This window comes from Mugil cephalus, chromosome 11, assembly GCF_022458985.1.
Source record: "Mugil cephalus isolate CIBA_MC_2020 chromosome 11, CIBA_Mcephalus_1.1, whole genome shotgun sequence".
In the NCBI taxonomy this organism is placed as follows: Eukaryota; Metazoa; Chordata; class Actinopteri; order Mugiliformes; family Mugilidae; genus Mugil; species Mugil cephalus.
Genome location: NC_061780.1, coordinates 4,445,880 through 4,472,966, shown reverse-complemented (window position 1 = coordinate 4,472,966; position 27,087 = coordinate 4,445,880). Strand labels below are relative to the sequence as shown.

Genomic DNA, 27,087 nt, shown 5'->3' with positions numbered 1-27,087 from the left:
TTGCAAAGGGAAGAATCTCCATCACACAAGCATTAACAAGCTGTTAATGCACTCTGTGCCACTCTCCACCTGCTTTAGTTCATGAATGCTGATTCACACTGGCTCCAGCTCTAATGTGAAAACACAACAAGGCAGAGTAATTGACCCACCTGTGGGATGGTGAGTGTGCTGACCCCCGATGACTGATCATACACAACCTGTGTCAACTCCATACCATCCTTCACCCACTTGAGAGACGTGTCCTTGTTTGTATTTGTCACCTGTGTGAGGAGAGATAAAAAGTACTAAAAAAAAGTACCAACTGAGCCCATTTTAAAAAGGGGATTTTATCAGCTCTTCAGTTGTGTGAAGGAGACATTTACGTGTTTGAAATTTTATTAGGGATTTTATGTTGAAATCTTAACATATTTTGTGCTGTGGTCTGTCTAAGAACAATCAAACTTATGCTAGTACATGTCCAAAGACCCGGAATTCTCCATGTCATGGTATATCTAAAGTAAAAATAAAACAAAGGCAACAGGACTTATTTGGCTTTAAGAAGATTCATTACATATCCAAGTCGCTTCTTTAGTTCTCTCTGACTGACTGTGTCATGCTAGCGGGTAATACTGCAAACTCCAGTTTTAGCTTTGTTTCAGTTATTCACTAAAATTAATTAGATAGTTAATAACAGTCACATTTTCTGGGCTCCTAATATGGCGTCACTTTACTAGTGTTGCTGCAATGAGGAAATGTAAAATGTAATATTCTAGACAGTTCAGTTGTTGTTTCTGATGCATTTATGTGTGTGCTCGCCAAGTGGGGCTCATTTGAACTACTTGTTATAGGGAGGCAATTTATTTTTATTGATTAATTTGCTCAATATTGTCTCAATTCATCAACTGATAGTTCATAAAACAAAAACTTCACACAGCATCTCCTCTCAAGTCAACAATCCAACAAGGAAATGAAGAATTTTTACATAAAATTAATATATATCTTTATATGTTAAGACAATACAGTTGTATAGTTGCAATAAAAATACAATACTTCTCTCTAAAATTAAGTGGGGGGGAAAGTACCTGGCACTTTATGATTAATTCACAATCCTCATTTACACTCCATGACAAGAATTCCTGGAAGTAGGGTCCTTGGAAAAGAGAACAAACAATTATCTGTTTTTACTGAGCCACAATAAACCCCAGTGACCATCAGACAGTTATTTATACAGAATAAACAATGCATAGTAATGGACATATTTAGGGAAATCATCTCATAAACAGTACTGACGGTTTCTTTAAATCAGCAGGTAGCAGATAGTAAACATTATCCCACTGGTTTGTATGGTATCTTGCTGTATTGTAGTATTCTTCATGCATTCTGTGGCTGTTGAGTCTAATATGGACTTTGAATAGTGAACCTGGTGTGAGGCAGTCAGTAGGACATTGACCTCTACACACGAGCCTCTCTTTATCTCAGAGCTCGGGTTATTAAAACAGAGTTCAGTAGCACAGGAAGCTTTCTTTCTTTCTTTCTTTCATTGATTCTTTCTTTCTTTGTGTGACTCTTCAATTTGAAGCTATCTGAATGAGGCCTAGCATCTGTTCATTAAATAATATCTGAACCCATTTCAGCCATAGGATGCAAAACCTTTGACTTTGTGATTTTAGATAAAGCAATGAAGTGTCACTTGATCACTATACAGTATAAAGCATTCTTGCAACACAGGTAAGGTTTCGATAATGAGTTAACACTCTACAGCCTAGACTAATGCTAAATCCAGGCTTCACTTGCTTTTACTGTACGTTTTTAATGTTTGAAGATTTCTCACCCGACTTTCTCAGCAGGTCGTAACGTTTCGCCTCAGCCAGGGCCAGCGTCTCACGAAACTCTAACGGACACACATATTATATCAGACAGGGTGCAAATGAAATAACATCAAGCAGCAAAATATCTCACGTAACTTGAGTGTGGGTTGCCGAAGTTGCATTTAAATGGCAAACGTAGCGCTGTTCATTCGTCAAAATAGAATAATAGTTATATTTACAACCATTTTGCAGCTAGCCTGCAAGACAGACACACTACTCACACTCACAAATATTTTGAGTCTGGCTGCAAATAAAAAGTGACAGTTTTTTCAAACATAAAATCAAATGGAGAATTTTTATATAAAAGACATGGATTGGAGATAGAAAAGGTAAAACAAGCTGCAGAAAGAATGGGGCAATAGATTTTTGACACGCAGAAATGCTGCTACTGTAAAAAGCTTCTGCTACACCATATTTACACCTGAGCTACAGGGCTACAGGGCTATAGGGTGATGGTGCATCCTAACCTGAAATGTGTCACTGGACTTCTGGGAGGTTTCTAGAAAATGTTTCAGCACTCATCCAAGAGTCTTCTTCAGTTGAAAGTGATTAGTGGGGATTAGTAGCCGCTAGTCAGTTAGAACCAAAGAAGCCACTTGGATGAAACATCTTCAAGAAAACTCAAACAAATCCAGTCTGCCTTTGTTTGAGATAAACCTTGATTTCTCCATAGATGATACACTATTGTTGTTACATTTTATAATCATTGCAAACAGTAGACAATGTGTTTGTGTGTTTGTCATTTATTTTTGAAGCATCTTTACATATTTGATTCCCTTATTTGTTGAGTTCCACATTGTTCCTCTATATTAGCAACTGTCTCTCCTGGTTTGTAACGCTAGGGGTCACTTACTTTGACCGACAAAGACCAAAGTGAGCTGGTTCTTGGCGCGGCCGTCCTTCAGCTGCGCCGTGTACGAGCCCTCGTCCTCCTGAGAGAGCCGGTCGAACAGTATCTCCACCAGACCTTTGGCCTTGTCGAAGTTGATCTTACGATGCTGCAGAGGAGCAAACAAACATTGCCACACGTACATTAGTGTGCAGACAGATGATCCTAAATGACTGGCAGATCCACTCTTTACTGTCTGCGTTATAGATGCCTCCTCATACAGGGAGAACACATTATAAATCAGCATGCAAAATATCTGAAACAACGCGTGCATGCTGTTGATGAAATACTTCTTTTTCTGACACATGCAAACACAAACAAACACAAACACAGCCTCTGAGCACTTCTTTATGGCTTTGACGTTCATCAAGATAAGTGTGTGCCTCGCATGTTGATAGGCCTCAGTGCTGGATGTGATTTGTGATGTATGGCAAGCCTAAGGGCCCTAATCAGCTAAATGGCTTTTGAATTCGCAAACCTCAGCTGTGATCATTTAGAAATAATATGTAATCAGTACTGTTCAGATGGAACTCTGATATTGGAAAATAATGGAATAAATGGAAATGCAAAAAATGAAAATCTGCTGAATATAAAGCAGACGCACGCCTCATACAAACCAGAGCAAACACAGACGTGCAAAACACAGCCGTCAGTTGTGACACCACAATAAATATACTGTATTTGTTTTTCTCTCTGCGAACACGTCGGTTCGTGGTTCAATAACCTGTACAGCAGCCCGGGTTATTTTGAGTTGGGTGTCATTTCTCTGCAAGTCTGTTCACATTCATTTTTTTATTTCAGGTCATGTGAGTTCAAATTGCACTTTAAAATGACTGCAGAAATCCCTGTGCTTCCATTTACCATATTCCTTGCTGCTATAGCATTACATTATTTTGTCAGTAATAGGGACAGGGTAAGTGTTTCTGAAATTGCTTTTCATTGTCATTGGAAATATGTGAACTACATATTAATCTTAGGAAATAACTTTCACCCAGTAACAGAGAGCTGATATTAGATGTAACAACATGCGGTTGATTTACTACCTTGAATAATGTTTGCTTGAAGAAATGCCCTGAATGTTTCTTACTTTTTTTTTCTTTTTGCCATCACACTAAGAACAACATGTCTTTTGAATCTTTCTGTCTTCCAAACTTTGTAAAATGAAGTCAGCTTCAGGACCTTCGTGCTGCCTCGAAAACCTGCTCTTCATCTTTGCTGGTAGATTTCATTTCCTGCCTAATTATTAAAACACTGACTGATGTTTTTGGATTCAGGGTAACTGAGGTAAGAAAAGGTTAGACAAAACAAGCTAACATCTGCTAAGACAGGCTAAGCTAAGCTAAGCAAAGCTAAGGCCTGCAGAGATAAAATAAGTTAAGCGAAGATGAGATAAGATAACACAAGGTAATATAAATTAAACTGAGGCCTGCAAATATAAATGAAGCTATGTTAAGCTAAGCTAACACAAACACAACACAACATAACATACACAACACATTCATAAATCTAGACATTATCTTTAAAACCCTAGTAGAGTTAATAACATTTGTAAGATTCCTACACGTTAAGCATGAAAGAAGGACAATTACATCTAAATTTTAAGAAATTAAAATGTATAAATTAAATGTAAGTAATTTTACATATTATAAACAGTTAGGAATCAGATTTGTTTCCGTCTTATAGTGTGAAAGGGAAAGTCTGGTCTCTGGTCTCTAGTGGTCTGATAGATCTCTGTAGCTTTAACTCATGACTAAACACGTGTAATGTAATTATGTAGTGCTGCGTTTAAACGTAACACCGTATTTAGACCTGCTAGAAAACACTGTAGCAGTTGTTTGCAACCTTCACCTGACCCACGGGAGATGTCAGGATGATTTAAAGGATGTATGAAAATAGTCGGAAATGTGAAAATGCATAAATATATTATATTACTTAACTTCTTTTCCACTTCAGGCCTCTGAAGTGGTGAGAATCTATTAAATGTCCTCTAAAGTCCTGGGACAAATCACTGTTGAATGAATCATGACGACCCTGAGGCCGTAACTCCCAAGACAGTGTTTTATTTTCAGGCACTAATTTCCTGATGAGGCCCAACACATCTACCTGGTATAGGTGATATAAACTGAATTTGATCCTATAGAGCAACCTTGAAGCCAGCAGCTCAAGATGTGTCCCACTGCTGAACCAAAACATCTCCCCATCTGAAGGTGAGCCCCGGAGGTAGTAGTATCATCTAACCCTTAACTTTCTGAACAGCAAAACAACCTGAGCAGCTGTCGTTACCTGAGTGCTGGAAATTTCCCGGTCGTTGAAGATGAGCCGGAGCTCAGCGGCGTTACTCAGACTCTCAGTCTGAAGCCAAAGACGCACGCTGCCTTTCTCAGAAACCTCCACCTGCCAGCCCGACTTCAGCGCTATCACTGCCAAAGGTAAATGAGCTGATTACATAATCTGTGTGGACATGCTGATGCTGCTGTTCAGGCCCAATTTACATCCAAATAAACACATCCTAATTAATACCAGTGATTACACTGACTACATTTAATGTGTAATCTTTGTCATGAATTACGACCTCAGCGATACGTACAGGGATTTCTGACTTGCCAGCTGAGTTCTTTGAGCCGCTCAAGGTCTGAAAAGGGAAAAAAAAAAAGGAAACAGAAGCCGAAGGTTAATTTAACTTTGATTAGGAGTGACATTTTGTTATATTGTTGAAGTACCAATGAGCGGAACAGTGGCGTGATTTTTAAGCGGGGGGGGGGGGGGTTGATTGAGAACATATGCTCAGTCAGACGTGTGACCTTGTGGAAGAGGCTGTTATGGGTATAATGACTTGAGAGAAAATCTTAACACAAAGCTCTGTATGTTCCTGTTGTTTTAGTTTCACGTGTTTCTGGAACCAGTTCACCTTCAGCAGTGAAATCGTAGCTGGATGACAACTGGGGGTTGTCGCTCATCTCCACCGTGTAGAGGCCCAGATCCTGCTCAGAGGGGTCTGTGAAGATGAGGTGCGACCTGACGGACAAATTGAAAAACAGACACATTAATGCACAGAGCTACTTGACTGTCTTGTGCTGCATTCAGCCCTAATCCATTCATTGTGCTGTAAGAAAAAGTCATTTTTCATGCTTTACTCCCTAAAAATGTGTTTTGATCATTCACAATTCTGGTTAGTTTGAAACATTTCTATATTTGCTGTGACTGTGCACGCAGGGTAAACAGTTCAGTTTAACAACAACTGGTACACAACTTAAACGAGCTTTCACACAGATGCTGCACAACAACAACATACTTGTTCTTCTTGGTTTCCTCTCTCGTTCTCTCCGCCTCAAGGGGCTCCGTGTAATTTTTGCTCCACAGGAACTTGCTCTCCTCGTTCATCTCATCGGCCTCGTAGCCCAAAAACACGAAGCCGTCATCATCCACACCAATCTCAATTCGTTTGGTGCCTGAGAATGAAAGAGCCAATAAGCTGATAAGAAAGGCTCGTGGGTTTCACTGTAGTGCTGCTGTAACTCAGCACATTATTCTATTATAGTAGTACTTTGTATTTAACATCCCCCACTGTGTATTCATGTTGAATATTTTCTTATTTTCAGTTCTAATTAATGTATTTTAGCTTCACCAAACCAGAAGATATATATATATATATATGTTATTATTCTGTATGATGTTAATTTCAATATTCCTATCTTTCTTTCAGATTGTTAGATGAAGAGACTGATATCACTCACGTATGAAGTAGGGATGTACGATATCACTATTTTTCCTTTTGATCCGATAGCAAGTAATACCAAGGCTAATACATATCCTGATACTGATATCGATATTTCTACTTGCGTGTATGAAAATGATGATTTTTACGATGAACATTTGTGAATGTAATTATGAAAAATGTATTTGAGTCAGAATTAAACAAGCTTAAAGCTTCTCTTTAATTTGTGCAAATCAACAAGTCAAATTAAAAAGTGAGTATGTTGCATTTAAAATAAATCTCTCTCAAGCAAAAATGAACCTAAGGACAGTCACTCAGACTTTGATTTAACTCTCTTTGGACCAGGCAGAGTGGTCTCCAGGTTAGAACTTGACAGAACTTGAACTTTGACAACAGAGATCTCATTCTACATTCTCTATCATTTCCCATTTATATGTTTTTGTTAAGAAACCACATCATGTTGACATGATCAACTTGTATATACCTGTATGTGTGATGTATTGTATGCACTGTGATGTATATTTTCACTATATACCTATATATATTGCCTCCCTCTCTGAAGGGCTTCCATCACAGAGGTCTGTTTCATTTTCCTGAGCTCCCACTCTCACGCTTTTTACTTTTCTAGAACTGATTCCAGATTCAGTTTCATAAAAGTATTAATATCTCTTGTGAAAGTGGACTTGGTATCAATACTTAGATCAATATATCAATACTTCTGCACATCCCTAGTATGAAGCCCAGCTGAAGCTGAGGCTAACTGTTTCCAGCCTCTGTTCTGAGCTAAGCTAACCGTCTCTTCACTATAACTTCATATTAAGCAGATGAATCTGTGCAGGGAAATAATGAATGGATGTGTCTTGTTCCTATTTTTATATGCTGTATACTATACTATATCTGAGGTTGAGCCACAGCAACAAGCCTTGGAGTTTCTTGTGTATTTGCAGGGATGGCTGACCTGGTTGGGTCAGCGCTGTGACAGGCTCAGACGGCAGAGAGGCACAACCCACCCCGGCCTCATTGACCGCTGAAACACGGAAACGGTAGGTCTGACCCTCCTGAAGACCTGACACCTGGATGTCATAACAAGTGCATCAAACACTTACTAGTCAGATTTTTTTCATTATGATTATTTAAACAATCCAACCCACAGACACACAACAAAAATGAGTTTTAATAACGTGCTCATACTTAAATAACACAAGATGCATAAATCAGGTAATGAACAAATCCTGAACACGTCTCTCACCTTGTAATGAGAATCGGAGATCGGTTTGTCATTCATAGCAGTCCAGTTCTCTGGTTCTTCACCCTGGCTGACTTCCAGGAAATAGCCAGTGACGGGGCTTCGTCCTTCATACAGTGGAGGTGCCCATAAGAGCACCAGCGAGGTGTTTCTAACCTCCCTGACCTCCAGGTCGTAGGGGCAACCTGAGGGAGAGGAGCAGAGGTCAGGGACACACAGTGGCATCACGTACAGCGTTTTTGTGCAGAGAAGAAAAAGTTCCATGGAAACAAACTGTAAGAAAAACATGTCCAAAGTAAACAATGCGAACTCAGAACAAAACAAACCAGAACTAAAAGCAGAATGAAAACAGGTACAGTGAATTTGCTCAGTGTGCCCCGGCTGACTTCACACTGCCAAGTGGTAGTTAATTTACTTAATGATTTTTGGTTACTTCTACATTATTAATGGCACAGAGGGAAGTCCATTTGCCAAGATTAACGAGCTGAGCTTTTAAAGTGGCACATTTGAGAGAGTCTCTCTCTACATATTCAATATTAATGGCACAAGAAGCTGATGGGAGCGGGTTCAGAACGGCTGCTCCATCTGCTGAGATACGACTTTGTGTGTGAATCACCCTTTAATATGATAAGACTCACACAAACTTACTGTTTATCATTTCAGTTTAATTATCTTCCTATAAACTCTCACTGTCCAGACACCATGGCCCAATTAGAAAGAAGAGAGGAGATTATGCATTTTATTCCATCTTTTTAGTTTCAATTATATCAAACATAAACTTTTCTTAGTTTCTTTTCTTTTGCTTGGGTGGATTCACTGAATTGCTAATGGACACTATCAGCCATGCAAAGCCATATTAAAGGATATAATGAGTTCCACTGATTCTAACTCGAGGCTGTTATTTCAGATATTATTTCAGCTGCTCTAGTATTCACTTTACTGCTGACCTCTGTTATCATTTTGCACTTTAACGGCACAGTATGCAAATGGACACTTTCTATTCTGGTACTTGATACCCGGCCCATTTATTTTGTTGTGAGATAGCTGCGTGCACTTGTAATGGTGCAATTAAAATAAACACGAAATGGCAGGGAAGTGTAATCAGCCCTCCTGTTAATGGATGGTGTTTGTAACCACCTCACCTCCCTTCGCAAGCCAGGGTCAATAAACAGATGGTAGAAAGTGCAGGGTCAATAGGTTATAGGTGGACGCTCAAACTCCCAGCTCTGTTACCTAACTGGAAAACTTGGAAATGGCTGATATTATAAGTGACGCTCCCTCCCTGCAAACTAAATATTATGTGTCCATGTGTGCAAACTGCTTTTACATTTGTCTGATGTCTTGTTAAAATATGACTTTAAGATGTCACAGTGAAATATTTAAATGAAAAATGTTGGGGGGAAAAAAAACATGCAGCTGTTTTTTTCATTTGTGATTTATGCATCTGTGGTAATTTAAAAGTAATGATTTTGCACTGTCAAGTTAATTTCTTATCACCTGGCTCCGGCATCGTCCACTTCTCACAGAGGAAAGCTTCACTGGGCTCGGAGGGCTTCCCGACGCCGACCACGTTGGCGGCAAACACACGGAACTGGTAGAAATGTCCACTTGTCAGGTTGCAAACCTGCAATAATAGATCAGATAATTAATAGATAAACATATTTGAAATATTCTATCATGTTTATTCAATTTTGATGATTTGCATTCATTCTGATTTCTTTCAGTCTCATTCCTCAGTGGAGTTCTGGTTGCCATTGAGAAATACATGAATGATACCAAACCAAGTACAGTTGTACAGTTACACCTCTCCTCACTCAACTAAGCATGCTACAAGGTATTAACTCTGCTGCTGCTGCCAAAGCAACTTCTGAGCCCCCGAGACGCTCTTGCTTTGGGAAGAGAGGGGATTCAGCTTTATTGATCTGTTCATTGATCTTCCTATTCACAGCCACTTAGACTTTAAGGCCCTTATCGCCTCCATGAGCAGTTGTGAACTTCTGCTGCCGCCCCCGCTGCTTTCAGCTCCCTCTCCCGGCAACTAATTGACACAACCAGAGGGAGCTTATTTCACTGTAATTGCAATCGCTATCTAAAAACCACCTCCCCACACCTGCCACCCCCCTTCATTATCTACACCACCAGTCAAAAGTTTGGACACACCTTCTCATTCAATTCAGTGAGAAGGTGTGTCCAGACTTTTGACTGGTAGCGTATAGGTCTTTCCCCTGGCACATTTAGGTGGAGCGACAATCTCTTCATCAGCTTGATACACAGTGCACCCTGAGAAACGCGAAGGTCGTCTGTAAAAATGAGCGCAAATAAGTTTCCTCCACTAGATGGCGAAAATGCTGCTTTAAATGTCGTCCTCCTCGGAGCCGTCAGCGAGTTCAGTTGTTGAAAGAATGAATACATGACTGAAAATCATCTGGAAAACTTCTCAGAAAACAATTCTGCCAGTACTGAAGTACCATTTTGCAGTTGCTCTAATTTATCTCTTCCAGCTATTTTTCTATATTTAGGAGCAAATTCCAGGTTATGAGGAACATTACACTGAAACACAACAGAGCTGCCATGTTTGAGATGTTTAGATGTTGCAAAAGTTATTCTGAATTATTGATTATTTTTAACTTCTAATTACATGAAAACTAGTACAAATCCCACATCAAATAACAAAAACATCCGTAGTTTATAACACTCTTTGGGCTTGGCAGGATATAAATAGGTTTTGTGGGAATTTTGGCAATGTCTCTAGGCTTTCCCCCTTGTCCTTAAACCTTTGTTGGGCCACTATAGCTCTTCCTTGACCCATGGATTCTATTTAATTTGAGGTATTTTTATTGTTTGTTTGGACTTTTTTCTCTTTCATTTTCTCATTTCTTATTAACGTTTTAAAATGTTAAAAATAAACAAAAAGATAGTTGAAAAAAATTAGTAAAAATCTGCTCATCCTCAATGAGCTACAATTATAGAGTGACCATTATGCATTCATCCATCAGTATTAATAATATGTTAATGTAACTTCCAAGTCTTCTGCATTTTTCTACAGAACAAACACTTTTAGTTTCTACTGCATGTTGCAGATAACACTCAAATGCAAGAGTCTTAAATGTAAAGTGTTTTTCCGTACAGTGTTTTTTTTTAGTACAATCGGTGTACAACTTTCAATTTAAAGAGAAGAAATATATTAGTGTTTAATATCTCCTATCATTTTCATGAAGTTGGATCAGGGATGTATTCTGATGACTTAATTCCACAGCCATGAAAGCAGAAACTTGTACTAAATAAGGGCTCACACTGAGAGACTGCTGAAATTTCTTCTTTCGCCCTAAAGGGGGCACTGCATGTTCTCATCTCCTTCCAGAGCGTGGATCCCTGAACCTCAAGACCCCACAACAGAGGACTAATCTTGATATACAAAGGCACACTCGTTTTCCTTCTAATTGGCTTCATCTTTTTTTTCTTTTTTTTTTCCCTGTAGCTAGAAACAACCACTCACACATAAAGTATTAGCTCAATGTCTTAATTACGTAGCACCTGTAATCTAACTGAGATAGTTTAAAACACTGAACTTTCCTCCATGTCTCCATGGACACTGCTTGTTGCCTAGTGACACAGCAAACGTGGATGAGTGACTTTTAGCTACAGTTTCAAGGAAAAGTGAGAAATAGGGAGATAACTGATAATAGTATAATTCATTATATGTGCATACATGTATATCACTAGAATTGCAAACCTGCTGGAGGTGCTAGAGGAGAAGCCACCAAAGACGGTAGTAATCTGACAAAATAGTTAGAGGACGACTCACTTTAAGCTGCCTCTCTTTAGCAGGCTTGACGTTGACCTCTGTCCATGTTTTCTGGCCTTTCTCTCTCTGGTCCAGGTAGTAGCCACGCACAGGGTTTCCTCCATTACAGGCGGGGGCCCTCCATCCCAACACCATCTCTGATCCAGTGCACAGCAGCAGGGCGATGGCAGATGGAGCAGAAGGAACATCTGGACAATCCCAGATGAGAGATGAGAGGTTATCAGCAGGTACCCGTTCTTAGCTAAATAGACCAAGAAATACCAACAACCCCCCCGACCGACTTCGACTCCTGTCTAGGTTTTCAAATTCATCTTTGCATATATTAAAGATTCCCATATGAGAATGAAAGAGAAAGTCGTCTCATATTTTATGTGATAAAAATATACTCCTCACAAAGACCTGGACTCAAGCCATTATCACTCAGGTAATGGCAGAGAGGCGGAATAGAGGTGAGACTATTCTTGCAGTGAGTGGCAGGTGAAATGAGTCATCTCTGTAGTGTACTGCAGGCTGCAGGGAGCATATTATCTGGGGCTCCAATGTGAGACGTAAAATGGGTCTGTAGCATTTCAAGTATAGACACTCAACACCCGTTAAGTCATTTGGTGGAGTCTATACTACAAAAGAGCTTTGAATACTGTTGTTGGATTTTATAATCTTTTCTTTCACTTTCTTAACTTTCTCCTATGTAAACTGCTTTTATGCTCCCTGAAAATACTGAAGACTGTGAAAGAAAACCACTTGCGTGAATAGGTGTGTTTTGAAAGATGGAAGAAAAGGTGCCAAGAAAACACATGTCTTGTTCTGAACTTGTTCTGTACCCAGAACATCTCCCTGATACAAAAAACATCTGCATGTGAAGGACAGTGTTTTCACAATCTAATCACTAAGCTTGAAATTTAAACATCACGTTATAGCTGTGGTGAAGAATTTATCTAAGCAATTGTGTGTGCAATTATTAAACTTGCGTTGATCAGTAGGTAAAAGCAAAAATATCCAGGACGTCTTTAATACTCGACATGGATCTGAGATTCTGAGATGAACTTACAAATGGCAGATTTGACCAAGATGGAGCGAGACTCATCCGTATAGCTGCTGTTTCCTGCTCGGCTCACAGCCTTCAGTCTAAACACATATTCCTTCCGAGTCTTGAGACCATGAACTGTAAACCTGAGGAGGTAAGGACAGAGAGGGAGAAGGGGGTGGGGGGCATCAGCGCCTCTTCCTGATGCCAAAACCTTTCACAAACCTTCCACATTTACCTGGTTTTAGTGATGGGCTTGTTGTTAACAGTCTTCCAGTCCTGTTTGCCCGTCTCACTGTAGTACAGGTAATATCCCAGGATGTCCGCCTTGTCTTTGGGCTCTTTCCACTGCAGCAGCACTGAGGTGTCTGTGTCTCTGATGGCCATGACGGAGTCAGGCGGAGCTGGTACAACTGGTGGGAACATGGTAAAAATTCACTGTGACCATGAAACCTGAATATAAAGGTATAACAACATATACAGCCTTCCTAAATATTTGAAGAGGAAAGAGACACAGGCAACACTTTAAGGATGTACAGAAAAGGAAACAATGACTTTTTTGGGAAGAGAGGGGATTCAGAAGACGACTCTGCTCAGCCCTTTAAATAATTATTTTACACTACCACTAAAACGTTGAATCAAGATTACTGCCAGTGATTTGTTGAATGGTTTCACTTCGCTTTATGGGATTGTAAATGACCTATTTGTGTTTTGGTCTATGGACATCATTTTATTTAGTCACAACATAACATATTGCGATTAAAATATTTGTTTAACTTTTCAAAAATAGATCAGAGCTCTAACAGATGATATCTGAAGCCTGTTCATATCATGATGGTGATCTAATTAAGTGGATGTCAAAGAGAAATACAGACAGCCTCACAGGCTATCAACAAATGGTTTTGAACATACCCAAAATAGAGGGCAGCAGGGAAATGCTGAACAAAGAAGCTGAACTGACCTTTACAACAGTGATAAACGGGTACCAGGGCATAATCCGTTCCCTCTCACCTTGTGGCTTTCCGAGGGAGATGGGTGCGCTCGGCTCAGAGGGGTCGCTGACTCCGTACTTGTTGATGGAGCGCACTCTGAAGCGGTACTGCTTGCCCTTGATCATGTCAAACACTGGGAACCTGGGAGAGTTTACCACCATGTCCATGCTGGCCAGCTCCCAGCTGTTCTTCCCGACCAGGGACTGATCCAAGCACAGTGTTAGAAAGCACAGAGTTTATTTCAGAAGCACTAACCAAATCCTCACGGACATTTTCGTTATTTAGTACCCGTCAAGGATTCAATCTGTGGGTGAATGAAGAGCTCAAGCAGCCAAATATGCTTGACAAAGTCCCATAATTCATTCTAATTTTACACCATCACTTACTCTGGAGCTAACTACTGCCGATTGTCACCGCTTAGTGTACAGACAAGGATGTAGAGGAATAAAGACTGGCAGTTTGATGAGAGGCAGAGAGAATCGCAGGCAGAAGTCCAGTCCATTCTTAGATTTTGAAAAGCAGAAACATACGAAATAAGAAAGATCCTACAAGTTAAAACCAAATTCTAGGTGATAATTGACATGTTTTCATTACAGCTGATGATTAAATAATTAAATTACGCTAAATACTGTATCACGTTAACAGTCGTTTTTTATCCCACATTTACCTTTCCATTCTTATGCACTGTATTTCCATTATTTCCTCCCTGTTTGAGGTAGAAAACCTAACAATAGAACAGGGTATGTCAAAGACATCAGTGATTATAAAGTGCTTGCTCAAGGGCGAAAAGGATATTTGAATGTTCCCTTCATTATATAAGCGGAAGTGAGGCAGCAGACTTCTGTAATTTTAGATTCCTTTGACAGATCTGACAGTTTTATTACCTCAGTAACTTATAAAGCTTCAATAAAAATCCATTTCCTGTGGCAGTTTTCTGATTATTATAGCTAGAAGCTGTTGAGTGTGATGGCTGAAATTGAAGAGCCGAAGCCCTTTTATTGTTGTAAAGAACAGGTCAGTCCCCAAACTTTGATACGCAGGACGAGAACCTTTTTTTATATATGTATGAATCTGGAAAAAGGAGAATAAAAAGCCAGTAGCTGGGCTGGATTCATATCCTTTTCCAGACATTTACCATCATTTCAATTATTCAAAAGAACAGAATAAATCTGCAAATGGAAATCAGCAGTTGAATAACTCTTTCAAGGACATAAGCAAACCCCTGAAAGAGCAACGTGAAGATCGGCTTGCTTTTAATGAGCAGATAAGTTCCTCGTTAAACTGACACCACAGTGGAACCAGTGGGGGACTTTTTTTCCTCCTCCCCTCTCTTTAATTCATACTGTGGTCTACTGGGGCCTGCTGTTAGTTTCATCCAACTTTCAGCACTGGACAGTGCAACCAAAGTCTGGAAGAACTGATGAGTACGTTTTGTGTTCAGTGGATTTATAACTGGAAATGATTATGTATGAGTAAGAGCATGTGTATGATCGTATTTGTGAATAGTCTTGATCGTTGGGTTTACCTTTCATTGATAATTAATTCTTTAAGGTGTAAACAAAATGATAACTTTTGTCCATTTTTAAATCCAACATATACAGAAAAACATTAACATTAAAAGCTATGTTTCTGATCCAAGGGGGAAATTAAATCACACCCAGTATAAGGAGGCATTTATTTACTTAGACTGGCATGTCTTCATGACCCAACGCCTTCACAATGTCTTGTACTGTAATCCGTGATGTAAGTGAGGACAGGCCCAAAATACTAGATGCTGTAAAACCTAAGCAATGAGCTGAATGACGCTACAGAACAACGCTTCAGAAAACCGATCCCGGAGAAAGATCTGCAGGCTCCCATTGTTAATGTTAAATAACTGACTGCAGTTAATGAAATTAATGTAATAGATTTTTCTGCAGCACATTCTCCTGAGATACATTCTGTTCAAAACAAAGCAAAACCCACTTGCAGAGAGTAAAAAAAAAAAAAAAAAAAAAAAAAAAGCACCAAACGGGCACATTAGTCTGATTTGTTTGCTTTGTGGCTTTGCAAGATGGTTCATCCAAATCAGCCATGCTGAAATGACATCTCAGAAATCAGAATCTAAACTCATGCAACCAAATTTAAATCACCACTTAGCCAATCACTCATGACATTGGTGAAGCTTTCTAGACAAATAGGCAAATGCCTTTAGTGAGTCACTGCCAGCAGGTATAGTTAGTATACTGTCGATTTTTTCCTTTTCTTTTCTTAAGAGCTCTCAGCTTTTCATAAAGTACCAGCAAACTTTCTCAATCTCTCTAAACCTCCCTGTAGTCCACAACTTCATGTATGTTTACCTGCTGTAACACTGTCACTAAATAAAGGAGGACTAAAAGTGATGAATTATTTATATAGGTAGCCAGTTTAAAGTCTCTACAAGTGCATTTTTTTTGTCATAAATATCACAAAACTCACACTGTGTCAGCAGCCGTGTTCTAAAAGTTCACTTAGGTCGTCCTAAGATGAAACAAGTCATGGTTTAGGGTTTAAACCAAAGCCTTCAGAAGTCCTGTAACATTAAAAGGTTGTTTGTCTGGGTGTGTTGGCGTGTGGGTGTAAGGCTGACCCGCTCCACGTAGAAGGTGAGCGGCTCCCTGCCTCTGGGTTCAGGCTCAGTCCAGCTCAGCACCACGTAGGTGTCGCTCACCTCGCAGGCGTGGACGTTTGTGGGAGGGAAAGGAGCTCTGACCTGACCTGAGGGGAAAGCAAGAGGAGGAGGACGGAGGAGGATGGAGACAAATGTCAGAACGAGGTCGGCGAGAAAGAAAATCCAAAAATTGCTGGCTGAGATACCGCTTTTTCTTTTTGTTACTGCCTGCCTGCTGGATTTGACTGAAAGCACAAAGTAGGTGAGACACACAGCAGCTCTGGTTGACATATAGACACATGGCTTGAGTAAGCACACTCTAAGAGATTCAAGGACGACGGTGGAAGAGCTCAGATTTAGCTGGAAGTGTTTGGTTTTTGTGACTGTGTATCTCTGTAAGTCTCTGTTTGTATCCCCTGAAGAGTTAGAGCATAACCAGCGTGGATCAGAGAGGAGCTCCACCAGCGACCTTGTGTGTTCATGCATATGAGTCTGTAAGCATCAGGAACCACCTCAGTGACTATGAGAAAAGCTACACAGTGAAATTATAAAAGATGCAACAACTTTTCGTGATGAAAATATTTGGGAACTGTGTTGCACTGAGATGTTATCGTCAAGAAGGTTCAACAGTAATGTAACATATTTTGTGTTTTAACCGTGTCTTTTATTTGCTGCTTACATTCCTGCATCAGAAAGATAAGAATAGGCAACAAAAAGTTATTAACATTAAGGTTAAACAATTACTGGAAGACCTGAAATATCCCCAGAATGGCTGAAAACAAGCACACCGCTCCGGCCTCATTCGTGAACCTGCCTCATAATAAGTGTAGTGATGCCTTCAGGAGCTTTAAAACAAATAAAAGAAAGTTTGGTTTTATTCCAGAGGCAATCGTGTTGTTCAATACCATCCATAAAATGGTTGGGAAGCTCCCTGACCTCTGTGTGTTTGTTAAATGTTGCATCTGTTGAATTAACCGGTGCTGGAGACATTAACGATAAGAGTTTCGTGTCTCTGCTCTCCAGCTCGCTGGATGTGAGCTAGAGTCATCGTTACAGTGTTAAAGTGCTAATGTTCAGCTTTAAGGGTGCTTCAGTTATTATTGTGTGAACAGAGCACAACTCAAAGAGCTTTTTTACACACAGTTTTAGGACCTAGGAGTAAAACAATTATCCTGAGCAAGCGGCTTAAACGAGTGGAATATTCCTGAGTGATCATCAGACACACCAAGAAGAAGATAAACAACACCACTGAAAGAAAACAGCATCATAAAGCTGATAATAAAAGCCATAAATGAAGACGAGTGCAGCACAGACGTCAATGTTAGAATTCATTGCTTTTTTCCATTTAACAAATTAAAATGATATTTTCTATGGTATATTTAAAAAAAAAATGCTTCTGACTTGTCATAGCAAGGAAATACAGATCCAGTAATGATGTATAGTTACATTCCAGTCCCAGGGGAGATGTCCGTACAAGTTGTAGTGTTGTGTACCACAACTGGTCTGAAATGCATTTCTGTACAAGCACAGAAGACTATACCTCCTACACACCGTCTACTCAGACATCTTCACTCTTTTCTTTGTTGCAGGGATTTCAGTAAAAGTAACTTTGTATTAGCTCCAACTCCAACATGAGCCGCTCAGTTCCGATCATTATTTTGTGAAGTTGTGGTGGAAATTTCAGTTAGAAAAGTGAGAACGTCAGAAGACTCTTTCGGTGTGTATAATCCAGCATCTGCAGATGGGATCACAGACACAGACAAAGCACCGAGCACAGGGAGTGGCAAACGAGAAGAGAAAGGAACACACGGTGTTGATCTGTTTTCTACTTCTTATCTACTGGAGGACACACTGTTCACTCCTTTCAGCTACGTGTCTAGCTACAGAACATGACATATACCTCAAAAGAGTATAGCTTAAACTCAGTCATCACTAGTAAACCTGTGCTTTCACAGCTAGAGAATCTGCCTCCTTTGGAAAAGTTCTATTAGAATAACCTTTAGCATAAATCATCCAATCAGGCCTTACAGTGATTGAGCTTGTCAGTGTTTACTTCCTTATAAAAACACAAACACGCTGTTTCTAGTCTAACAACATTCTGTTACCAAACACCACAGGACATCCTCAGAAGGCCCATGCCCACTCTCTGATGAGTTACCACTGTTTTGGAGGCACGAGGGACACGATATCAGGAAGGCAGTCATAATGTCATGCCTGATCGGTGTATATTTATATGTACATGCTTTCTACTCTAAGCCTCCATTAAACCATCAAGTATAGACACCTTGAATTTACTTGGCTCCTCAAACACAAATTCCTCCTCCTCCTCCATTATCTCTCTGTCTGTGAGTTACATTGCCAAGGTTATGGGCCCTCTTCACAGGCATTCACACTACCCCAGGCCATTATGCACATTTATCAGGACACCACTGGGGACTGTTCATTCTTTTCCCTTCTGTAAATGGGGCAAATGCTCATTGCCTCAGCCATACAATTACTGCAGCTCATTGTTAAATATAATATGAAGATGCATTAAGCCAGAAGCCCGGGGCAACCTACACGCGAGAGGGTGGCACCGCGCATGCCACTGACGCAAGGATGCTGTCTGAAATCAAGGGCGAAATGTGCATATGGCTTATTTTTATGTCACGACCATACCCTGAAATAAAGATACAGTACACTCACCTTCCAGTTCATCTTTTGTAATTGTTATGGTCCTTCCTCTGTCCACTTTGACCACTGAAAAAGGACGAGACAGATGAAGGGGTGGGGGGGGTATGAAAGCTCATGATAACACCGTTATTTGTAAGCCACTGGTAAGAGATCCAGACGCACAGAGACAAAAAGAGGTGAGAGAGAGCGACATGGAAGGATGGAGAACAGGCCGCAGGCGACTCAACCTCCTGTCTGTCCTTCATCTGTGTTTAATGATCCACTGCTTCAGACCAGGGTCCATCTGCTACACACCAGGCACCATCTACATCACATCTCGTTCTTTGCTCTCACCCCTCCAGTGTGTCTTCACCTAACCAAACAACTTTAAAAGTAAAAAGCAATATTCGCTGCACGATGTCATTAAGACGTTGTTGCTGGAACAACTGTAAAACCCTGCAGCTGAATAAAAGGAGATCTAAAACTGCTTCCTCCGCTAGCGCTGCTTTCTTTGGGGGTGTAATGGGGAAACTAAAGCACTAAAGAGCACAATTGAGTTGCTAGCACATTCCTGAAGCTCTTTGTAGTGCACCCCAGATATACTGCAGATGTGAGACAAATGAAAGGAGTAGCGTCAATAATTAAGTGGAGAAAGAGAACAACAAACGCAGATGCTTCCATACCTGGTGCAAGAAGTAACTGAGAGTCCTGATGAGGAAAAATGATATGACGATCACCAGCAGATTTTAGCAGATTTTAGAGTCATGTGGTGATGCTGTTGTCAGGACCAAATCTTTCAAGTTCTAGTTCAAACATTACACTCCTATTTCCTTTTCAAACCCAGCGCCTACATTGCCCACATTGCAACTAGATTGACAACTACTTGGTCTGGGATTCAAGTGAGCCAAGATAGATGTAGCTAACAATAGCTTGTGGCTTATTAAAATACAAAAGACGACTTCTTTCTAACTCTATACACCTAGAGGTTATTTTGAGGCAGTTTAACTGGCATCCCTCTGGAGCCACAAACGTTTTTAAACTCAACCTCAACATGGTTGGTTCTTCTCCTTTTGAAAACCCCAATACTCACACACTAATCATGTGTGTAATACATCATAAGTATGTATTAGATTAGATATTGAGTCCGTTTACAAGTTCAAGATCTTTACACCGTATAACCACCACCTAAAATCACTTGACTTTATTTTACTACCTTGTTTTGATGTCCAAGTCAAATGCCTAAAAATAGAGGCTTTGCTCTACTGTGCAATCTGTTTGGAGAGCACTGTACAACAACATCTTATTTCTCTGTTTTAGTTTTTAAGCCGTGAATAAACAGAACCAACGAGGCAAACTCTTTGGTTTGATGATGTAACATTTGACATCTTTTTCTATTGAAATGTTGACTGGTGTACCTGTGGTCCTGGTGTGCTCCAGGGGGTCTGCCGTGAGGACAGGCCTGGTGGCTTTGGAGGGTCGTCCTGCTCCAGCCCGGTTCACTGCACAAACTCTGAACTGATACAGAGTTCCTTCCTTCAGCCCAAACACCGGGTAATGGCACATTTTGTGAATATCCACATTGCAGCGCACCCACTCATTCTGACTGAGGTCACATCTGAGAGAGGGAGAGAGAGAGAGAGAGTAGTACGGCACTTACTCGGTAATATTGAAAGAAAGAAAAGAAAGAACCCAACGCATGATGTTTGAAGCAATGAGCACTCTGCACTCTGCAGGGGGCAACATTATAAAACCAACTGCAAACCAGTGTAGCCCACCAAGGTCTATAATTGGGAGCAGAAACCATCACAATTTAGAGATCCGAACAAAGTGTGAAAATATATATATATATATATATTAAAGTAGAAATAGCTCAGATTATACAAAATTGATAACAGATTCTCACCACTTGTGGTAAACAAAGGCAGTTTTCTAACCAGAAGGGGGTTGCTAGGGAACTGGGAGGTATCTTACATTTTCCTTTCCTCAACCAGTGACCAATTGCAATTCAGACATTTTTATCTGCTACAGTCACTAAAGATAGAGACAATATTGAAGAACAAACAAGAAAAAATCGCAGAGAATGTACTCGAGAATTATTACCAGACGTATAAATTCAAACAATCTCTCTCTCGCTGTTTCAACAGTCAAAGCCACACATGAACAAACATCAGCCTGATTGATTGGTGTTGGCGTTAAGTGCTGCACCTGTTCTCCTCTGGGAGTCTTTGACTCTGCTGTTAGCATAGCGTCGAGGGCTGATAATTACCATGCATACCATCCATCCCATGCAAACTCTGCCAAATGGACAGAACAATATCCAGACCAATCCAATTTCCTCACCAGCAGCACACTGAGCAAGACAAGGGTCAGTAGTAGAGTCACACTGTGGGTCTATTGTTGACGAGCACCACAGGAAATCACTACCAGTACAATCTAGAATAAGTCAATGAGCGTTTGCTGTTTGAGAGCTAATCTTTGTGGTGGAAATCAATTAGAATAACCAGACTAAATCATCAATACTTTTCTTGTTTCACCTAATTAACCTACAAGTAATGTTTTCTTCTGAAACCTAAATATTTGGAAGTACAAACCACTCAATGAGCATCTGATAAATGTGATAAAATGAACTGCATTAAAATTATGAAGAAATATACTTAGCATTAAATAAATTAATCAGGGGATTCAACACTCTTTTTTTCTTTTTAAAGTCCATTTTAAATGTCAGATTACAGACAATTACTCAGCAGCTATTCTGACAATTAATAAAACTCTTGTTTTAATTTCACTCATGATTTATGGTCTTTTTTTCATTTTTCTACCATTTCATACCCCAAATGCTTCATCCAAACCAACCATTATCAATTACCACTTATCTTCTGGAGGGTCGCAAGTGGCTGGGGCCAATTCCAGCTGTGAAAGGGAGAGAGGCAGTGTGCACCCTGGACAAGTCACCAGTCTATCTAAAGGCTAACACAAAGAGACAACCAACGCACATGCTCACCTACGGCTAATTTAGAATCACCAATTAACCTGTCATTTATGTCTTTGGAAAATGGGAGAAAGATGGAGCATCTGGATAAAGCCCACACAGCAGGAGCAAGCAGCAAGATACATCGGAATAAGCAAAGCAACGCTAAGATAAGATAGGATTTGCTAAAAATCGTAAATTTGAATTACACTTCCATAAAATAAGATAATGACATGGGGAGTCCCAGCAGTCTCAATCCGTGACTAAACATTAAACCTGCTGAGGAAGATTGTCTGGCTTTAACTAATGTTGTAGATTGACGATTAAACAGGCTTTGGGATTTCAGTATCCATCCATTAATCTGAACCAAGTGAAATAATTTCATCACCCAAACGATGTGAGCAATGAATCAGGCTCGTTCTCACCTTTCCACATAATATCCCTCTACAGGTGAAGCCCCGTCGGCGCTGGGTGGCAGCCAAGTCAGGAAGACGTAGTCCCTGTTGACGTCAGATACCTGCACTGCCAGAGGAGAGGCAGGACCTCCGAGCTGTGCAGCTGATGCATCTGAGGAAGGAGCATAAGTGAGTCAGTCAGAGAGGAGAAGACGTGATGAATGAGATGAGACACTGAACTGAAAAATAATGAGAAAGATTGAGGGCCAAGGTATAATGGGAAGAGGAGATGCAGAAACATGGCAGGAGAAGGGAAAAATGGTTTAATGATGGAAGGATTTAAGGTAATCATGTGATGGAGTCCAGCACGATATTATTTGATCCTGAGAGTGAAGCGTAATGTCTCACAAAGGAAGAACTATGGCGAGGTGAACACAAAGTATTGAAGCAGAAACACTTAATTTAACAATTCAACTACTCTGACGTTTTATGGTACAAATGATTCATATATTAATCGAGATACTAATTGACATTTTAATCAGGAGTAAAGCTAACCATTAGTTGCAGCTCTATATGCTCTGTTAACCAACTTATATTGTATGATCACAGTCAGAGACAGACGCAAAAGAAATGAGGAAATTACGCTAAGCGGATTGACTTGATAGTTGTCAAACTTCTTCCTGAGGCTAGGAATAGATATACTTTTCAACAAAAGACTTAAGACAACATCCAGCTCATCTCCTTCCTGTTTTAAATTTGCTTCCTCGTCCTCCATCCTTATTCACTTGCTTGTTTTTGCTCTCCTGTACCACCTATTTGTAATGCAAATATGATGGCTGAATGAAGACGAGCATGGAGGGAAGTTCTCTGATTCACTAATTAGTACCTCCAGCTCCAGTAAAGAGGACACACTTTAGTAACAGAGAGAGAGAGAGAGACCAGCGCTAGGATCTTAATATGAGCTTTACAGGGAGATGTATTTGTGTGGCGTGTATTTAGATTAGAATACAGCTAGTGTATACATATTTCTGATGTCAGTGCTCATCAGGTTCATTAATGACCACTTTATAATCTTAGTGTAGTAATTAAAGTACAATATATACATGAGCACTGGCGTTACTTTCAGACTGTAAAGATTTCAAAAAGTTTATGTCTCTGGTTTATTTGCATTCTGCAAAGACCGCAGAAAGAAAACAGCAGGCTATGAACAGCATGTACACTACCAGTCAAAACTCTGGACACACTGTCTCATTCATTTCAATGAGAAAGTGTGTCCAAACTTTTGACTGGTAATGTACATTCCCCGAAGAAAGTTAACAAGCCCTCTACTCCACAACAGTTTGATGGATGGTGCAATTTCTCTGCGTGAATCAATGTAATTTGCTGACAGGAAATGAAAGTAGCACCAAAAATTGGTGAACACATACAGTGTTGGAGGGAAAGTTTCACTCAATACACAATGTATCCAGCTTGGAGGAACTGGTGGCCCTGGAAACACACATCCAGTAAACTGCCTATCCAGAAACCTTAAAGAAGTGCAGCTGAACTTGCAGAGTTTCTTAAGAGATTTCACCACTCATCTAAGTAGCTTCATCACTCCTTAAGGTCAGTCTCTGATGGGTTACACCCACAGCCTTTAAAACCCTTTCCACCGGTCCTTCAGAACTGAAGAAACTACTTGGATGAGTAGTGAACCGACCTTAAATAACTCTAAGTCCGGTGACCTTTCTTTAACGATTTTGGAAAGACCATGACCTGGACGAGAACCTTCACAGACAGTATACTGCATGCTGAATGAAAAGGTCTCAAGGTCACTCCTGACCATTTTATTACAGCATGTTTCTAAAATATATCATTTGCAAGGTAGGTTATTTATCACGTGAGTCCTTTATGTGCTCTGACAGCTATCTACGTCTCTGAAAGCAAGTAACCTAATTATAAAAGAAAGTATCCGCAAAATGGAATCATGGTACATTTTTTTATTTATTTACTTTATTCTACATCAGTGAACACAGCAGTGGGGCAGCACAGTGTTGTGGTGGTTAGCACTGATCCAAAGACATGCTCCTTAGGTAAGTTGGCAAATCTAAATTGGCCGTAGGTATGAGTGAGTATGGTTGTTTGTATCTCTGTGTTAGCCCCATGACTGGAGAGGTGTCCAGGGTGTATCCCACCACTGACCCGAAGGAGGCTGTGGTGGTTGGATGGCACGTAACCTTACAGTATGTGGGCCGTGAATTAATGGTTTAACAAACCTAGAGAAAAAACAGTCTCGCTTGGAGAAAGTATGATGTCAGCTTAGTTTAGTTTAAAAACTAGAAATGGGTGGAACAATGAAATTAGACAAAGAAATGTTCCTTGTCACACCTCCAAATGTAATTCATGTTATTATAAATGCAGTATTGTCTCTTTGTGTTCGGATTAAACGTGATAATGACAGCAGCAGTTTTGATATGAAAGATTTGACAATTTCTTGGCCACATATCGTGAAATAAACTCAGATAATCCTGTATTTATCCCAAGGTGGTGGATTATCTGAGTCCTCCTGTCACAGGGCTTTTAGCCACCTCAGCATGAGAGAGCACAGGTCTGTCTGATCCACTGAACTAGGGATTGTTTGTGATTGTGTTTTGTCTGGTATGTTGTGTAAATTCGTATTCTGTTCTTTTAAGCTCAACATTTAATTGTAAAGCACAATGATGACAATGTATTTTGTTACAAACACAACAATCTGTCTGGTGATCTAAAGGGCTACATACTGTATACCGTGGTTCTCACCTTTGACATAGACATAAGCGCTGTGCTCCTGGATTCCATCCCACGTCCTCAGTCTAGCAGTGTAAACACCTTCATGCTCCTTGTGCGTAGTCCTTAAAGTGATGGTTGCCTTCTCGGCAGATGTTTTAATGTCCACATTGCTGGACTGACGCAGCTGTATGCCTGAAGAATAAAAAAAAAAAAAAAAAACAACCTTAAATCATGTACCAAAATAGGCACATACACAGGGTCCTGTTTTACAAGATTTACCATCTCTGAACCAGGTGACGTCCTGCTGGAAGGGCAGCAGAGCAGACGCGAAGGCACACTCCAGGGTCAGGCTGTTTCCCTCAGTTACCCAAGTTGGAGAGAAGGAAGAGTCAAACTTGGCTTCCTGTTGAAGCTGCAAGGCTGTGGGAGGTGGGAGGAAATGGCAAATTTCCAGTTAGATAAAATGCATGGGTATAAATCTGAGTAAAGGTTTTTATATGACTGTGAAGACCTTCCTCCAAGGCACGAGTTACTGCAGGTGAAAAAATACATGAATCAAGAAGCAGAGGAGGTACAAGAAGTAAGTGACGGGCAGGAAGACCTATTTGGATTCCTGAAAAAGCACAGATGAAATCTCACTAACATAAAGTTTGTGCCACGATATCGGGTTCTCATGATCTGAAAGAAAGCAGTTAGACGAGAAGTGAAAGTAAATGAAAGAAATCAGAGGGTCTTAACGAACTAAACAGGCCATCTCATGCAGACTTGCGCTGCCATGATAGAAAAAGACTTTTTGCTTCATACAAGAGAGTGCCGACACAAAGGACAGCTAGAAGAGGCAACCCCTGAGGAACAGGCAAGCAGAAAAACTGAAGAAAAACATTCGCATACTTGTCAAAGCACCAAAGCAATACAATCTGGAGGCAAGACATATGTGTGTCATGAAGTCTTGACAGACCCCATTCTCAGGAATGACTCTGAGATACTGTGACATGTTTCTTGTTTAATGATCTTGTTCTGCTTAGCAGCCCCAGTTATCCCAGGAATGTATGAGCATCATTTTGCTTCCCATCATTCAAATAATAATGCATTTACCACATTTGTGCTTTTGTTTATTGAGTGATTTGTGTTGGAAAATATAATCTGTTCCATGTGAGATCATCTCGCATCTCAGTTACATAAAAATGGCAGCCTGCAATTCATCAGCCTATTTTTTGTTTTTGTTGTAAGGGGGGCGCTTATGGCAAGACAAGCTACTTAATTTCTAAATGTGCAGGGAACGTATTGCATTGCACCTACTGTACATAGTGATTCTGCATAAGCCATATGTATAAGGAAAGGTGATTGGTATACAGAAATCTTCTGCAGCATCTGCAGATGTTAACTTTATTTTCCACTTCAAAGCACAGTGAAACACTGGCACAAATGAATCATTATGATTTGGCCAGTCTGTTAACAGCTGTTGACACATGATTTAGAGGCCAATCAATGATCAAATTAGATGTTATTACAGCATTTATGAAGTTGAAAATGAGAAAGAATGCAACTAAAATGTTGACCTGAAACACTCATTTATTTACATACTTCCATTTTGCACAGTCAGGCTATAAATTACAACTTGAACCAGAGAGTTTCTATGCTGGATAAGGAAATAACCAGAATGTTTATCTTCATTATTACGTCTAAATACCCAGTAACTTGTTTAGATTAGATCAAAAAGGAATTTATATTCCAATAGCTCATTTTTTTTCCACTTAAAAAGTCTTCTTTAGCTTGCCTGCATCTATGCAATAATGTTGGTGAGAACAATCTCCATAATCACACCAACCCGAATTATATGCAGCTATGTAAAATATAACATACTGCTTTTAGACTATTTCTGCTTTACTAGAAAGTCTGAAGAGAGAAAAAAGGCGGGGAAGAGGTCAAGCTGTTTACAGAAATAACTCAAATTATTATAGTCCTCGTTGCTTTAGTTAAACTGAGACACTAAAACAGGTACAGTGGGTATAGCTACTCATTTGGTCCAAAAACCTCTTTAACAGGTTCATAATTTATATTGTGCACTATTACTTAGGTTGTCATAATTTAAACAACCACTAGGGGTCCTTGTCAGATAAACATTGAGCCATTGTTGTACTTCAAATAAAACATCCTTATTGGTGGAAGAACAGCAC

General features: G+C 40.0%; 1 protein-coding gene across 1 annotated transcript in view; it reads right to left on the bottom strand.

Moving 5' to 3' along the window:
• Positions 1 to 27,087, bottom strand: part of myom3 (myomesin 3) — a 51,271-nt gene that overhangs the window by 3,732 nt on the left and 20,452 nt on the right. Inside the window, exons 9-29 of the mRNA XM_047598939.1 lie at positions 25,190 to 25,330; positions 24,941 to 25,102; positions 22,193 to 22,334; positions 20,215 to 20,414; positions 18,833 to 18,886; positions 16,127 to 16,254; positions 13,538 to 13,721; positions 12,765 to 12,939; positions 12,551 to 12,672; positions 11,503 to 11,690; positions 9,195 to 9,321; positions 7,701 to 7,882; positions 7,410 to 7,524; positions 6,029 to 6,185; positions 5,645 to 5,751; positions 5,324 to 5,368; positions 5,020 to 5,156; positions 2,701 to 2,845; positions 1,811 to 1,870; positions 1,062 to 1,129; positions 150 to 260 (exon numbers count right to left, since the gene is read on the bottom strand). Of these exons, the coding sequence (XP_047454895.1) occupies positions 150 to 260; positions 1,062 to 1,129; positions 1,811 to 1,870; positions 2,701 to 2,845; positions 5,020 to 5,156; positions 5,324 to 5,368; positions 5,645 to 5,751; positions 6,029 to 6,185; positions 7,410 to 7,524; positions 7,701 to 7,882; positions 9,195 to 9,321; positions 11,503 to 11,690; positions 12,551 to 12,672; positions 12,765 to 12,939; positions 13,538 to 13,721; positions 16,127 to 16,254; positions 18,833 to 18,886; positions 20,215 to 20,414; positions 22,193 to 22,334; positions 24,941 to 25,102; positions 25,190 to 25,330 (2,750 nt within the window). The remainder of the gene's footprint in view (positions 1 to 149; positions 261 to 1,061; positions 1,130 to 1,810; positions 1,871 to 2,700; positions 2,846 to 5,019; positions 5,157 to 5,323; positions 5,369 to 5,644; positions 5,752 to 6,028; positions 6,186 to 7,409; positions 7,525 to 7,700; positions 7,883 to 9,194; positions 9,322 to 11,502; positions 11,691 to 12,550; positions 12,673 to 12,764; positions 12,940 to 13,537; positions 13,722 to 16,126; positions 16,255 to 18,832; positions 18,887 to 20,214; positions 20,415 to 22,192; positions 22,335 to 24,940; positions 25,103 to 25,189; positions 25,331 to 27,087) is intronic.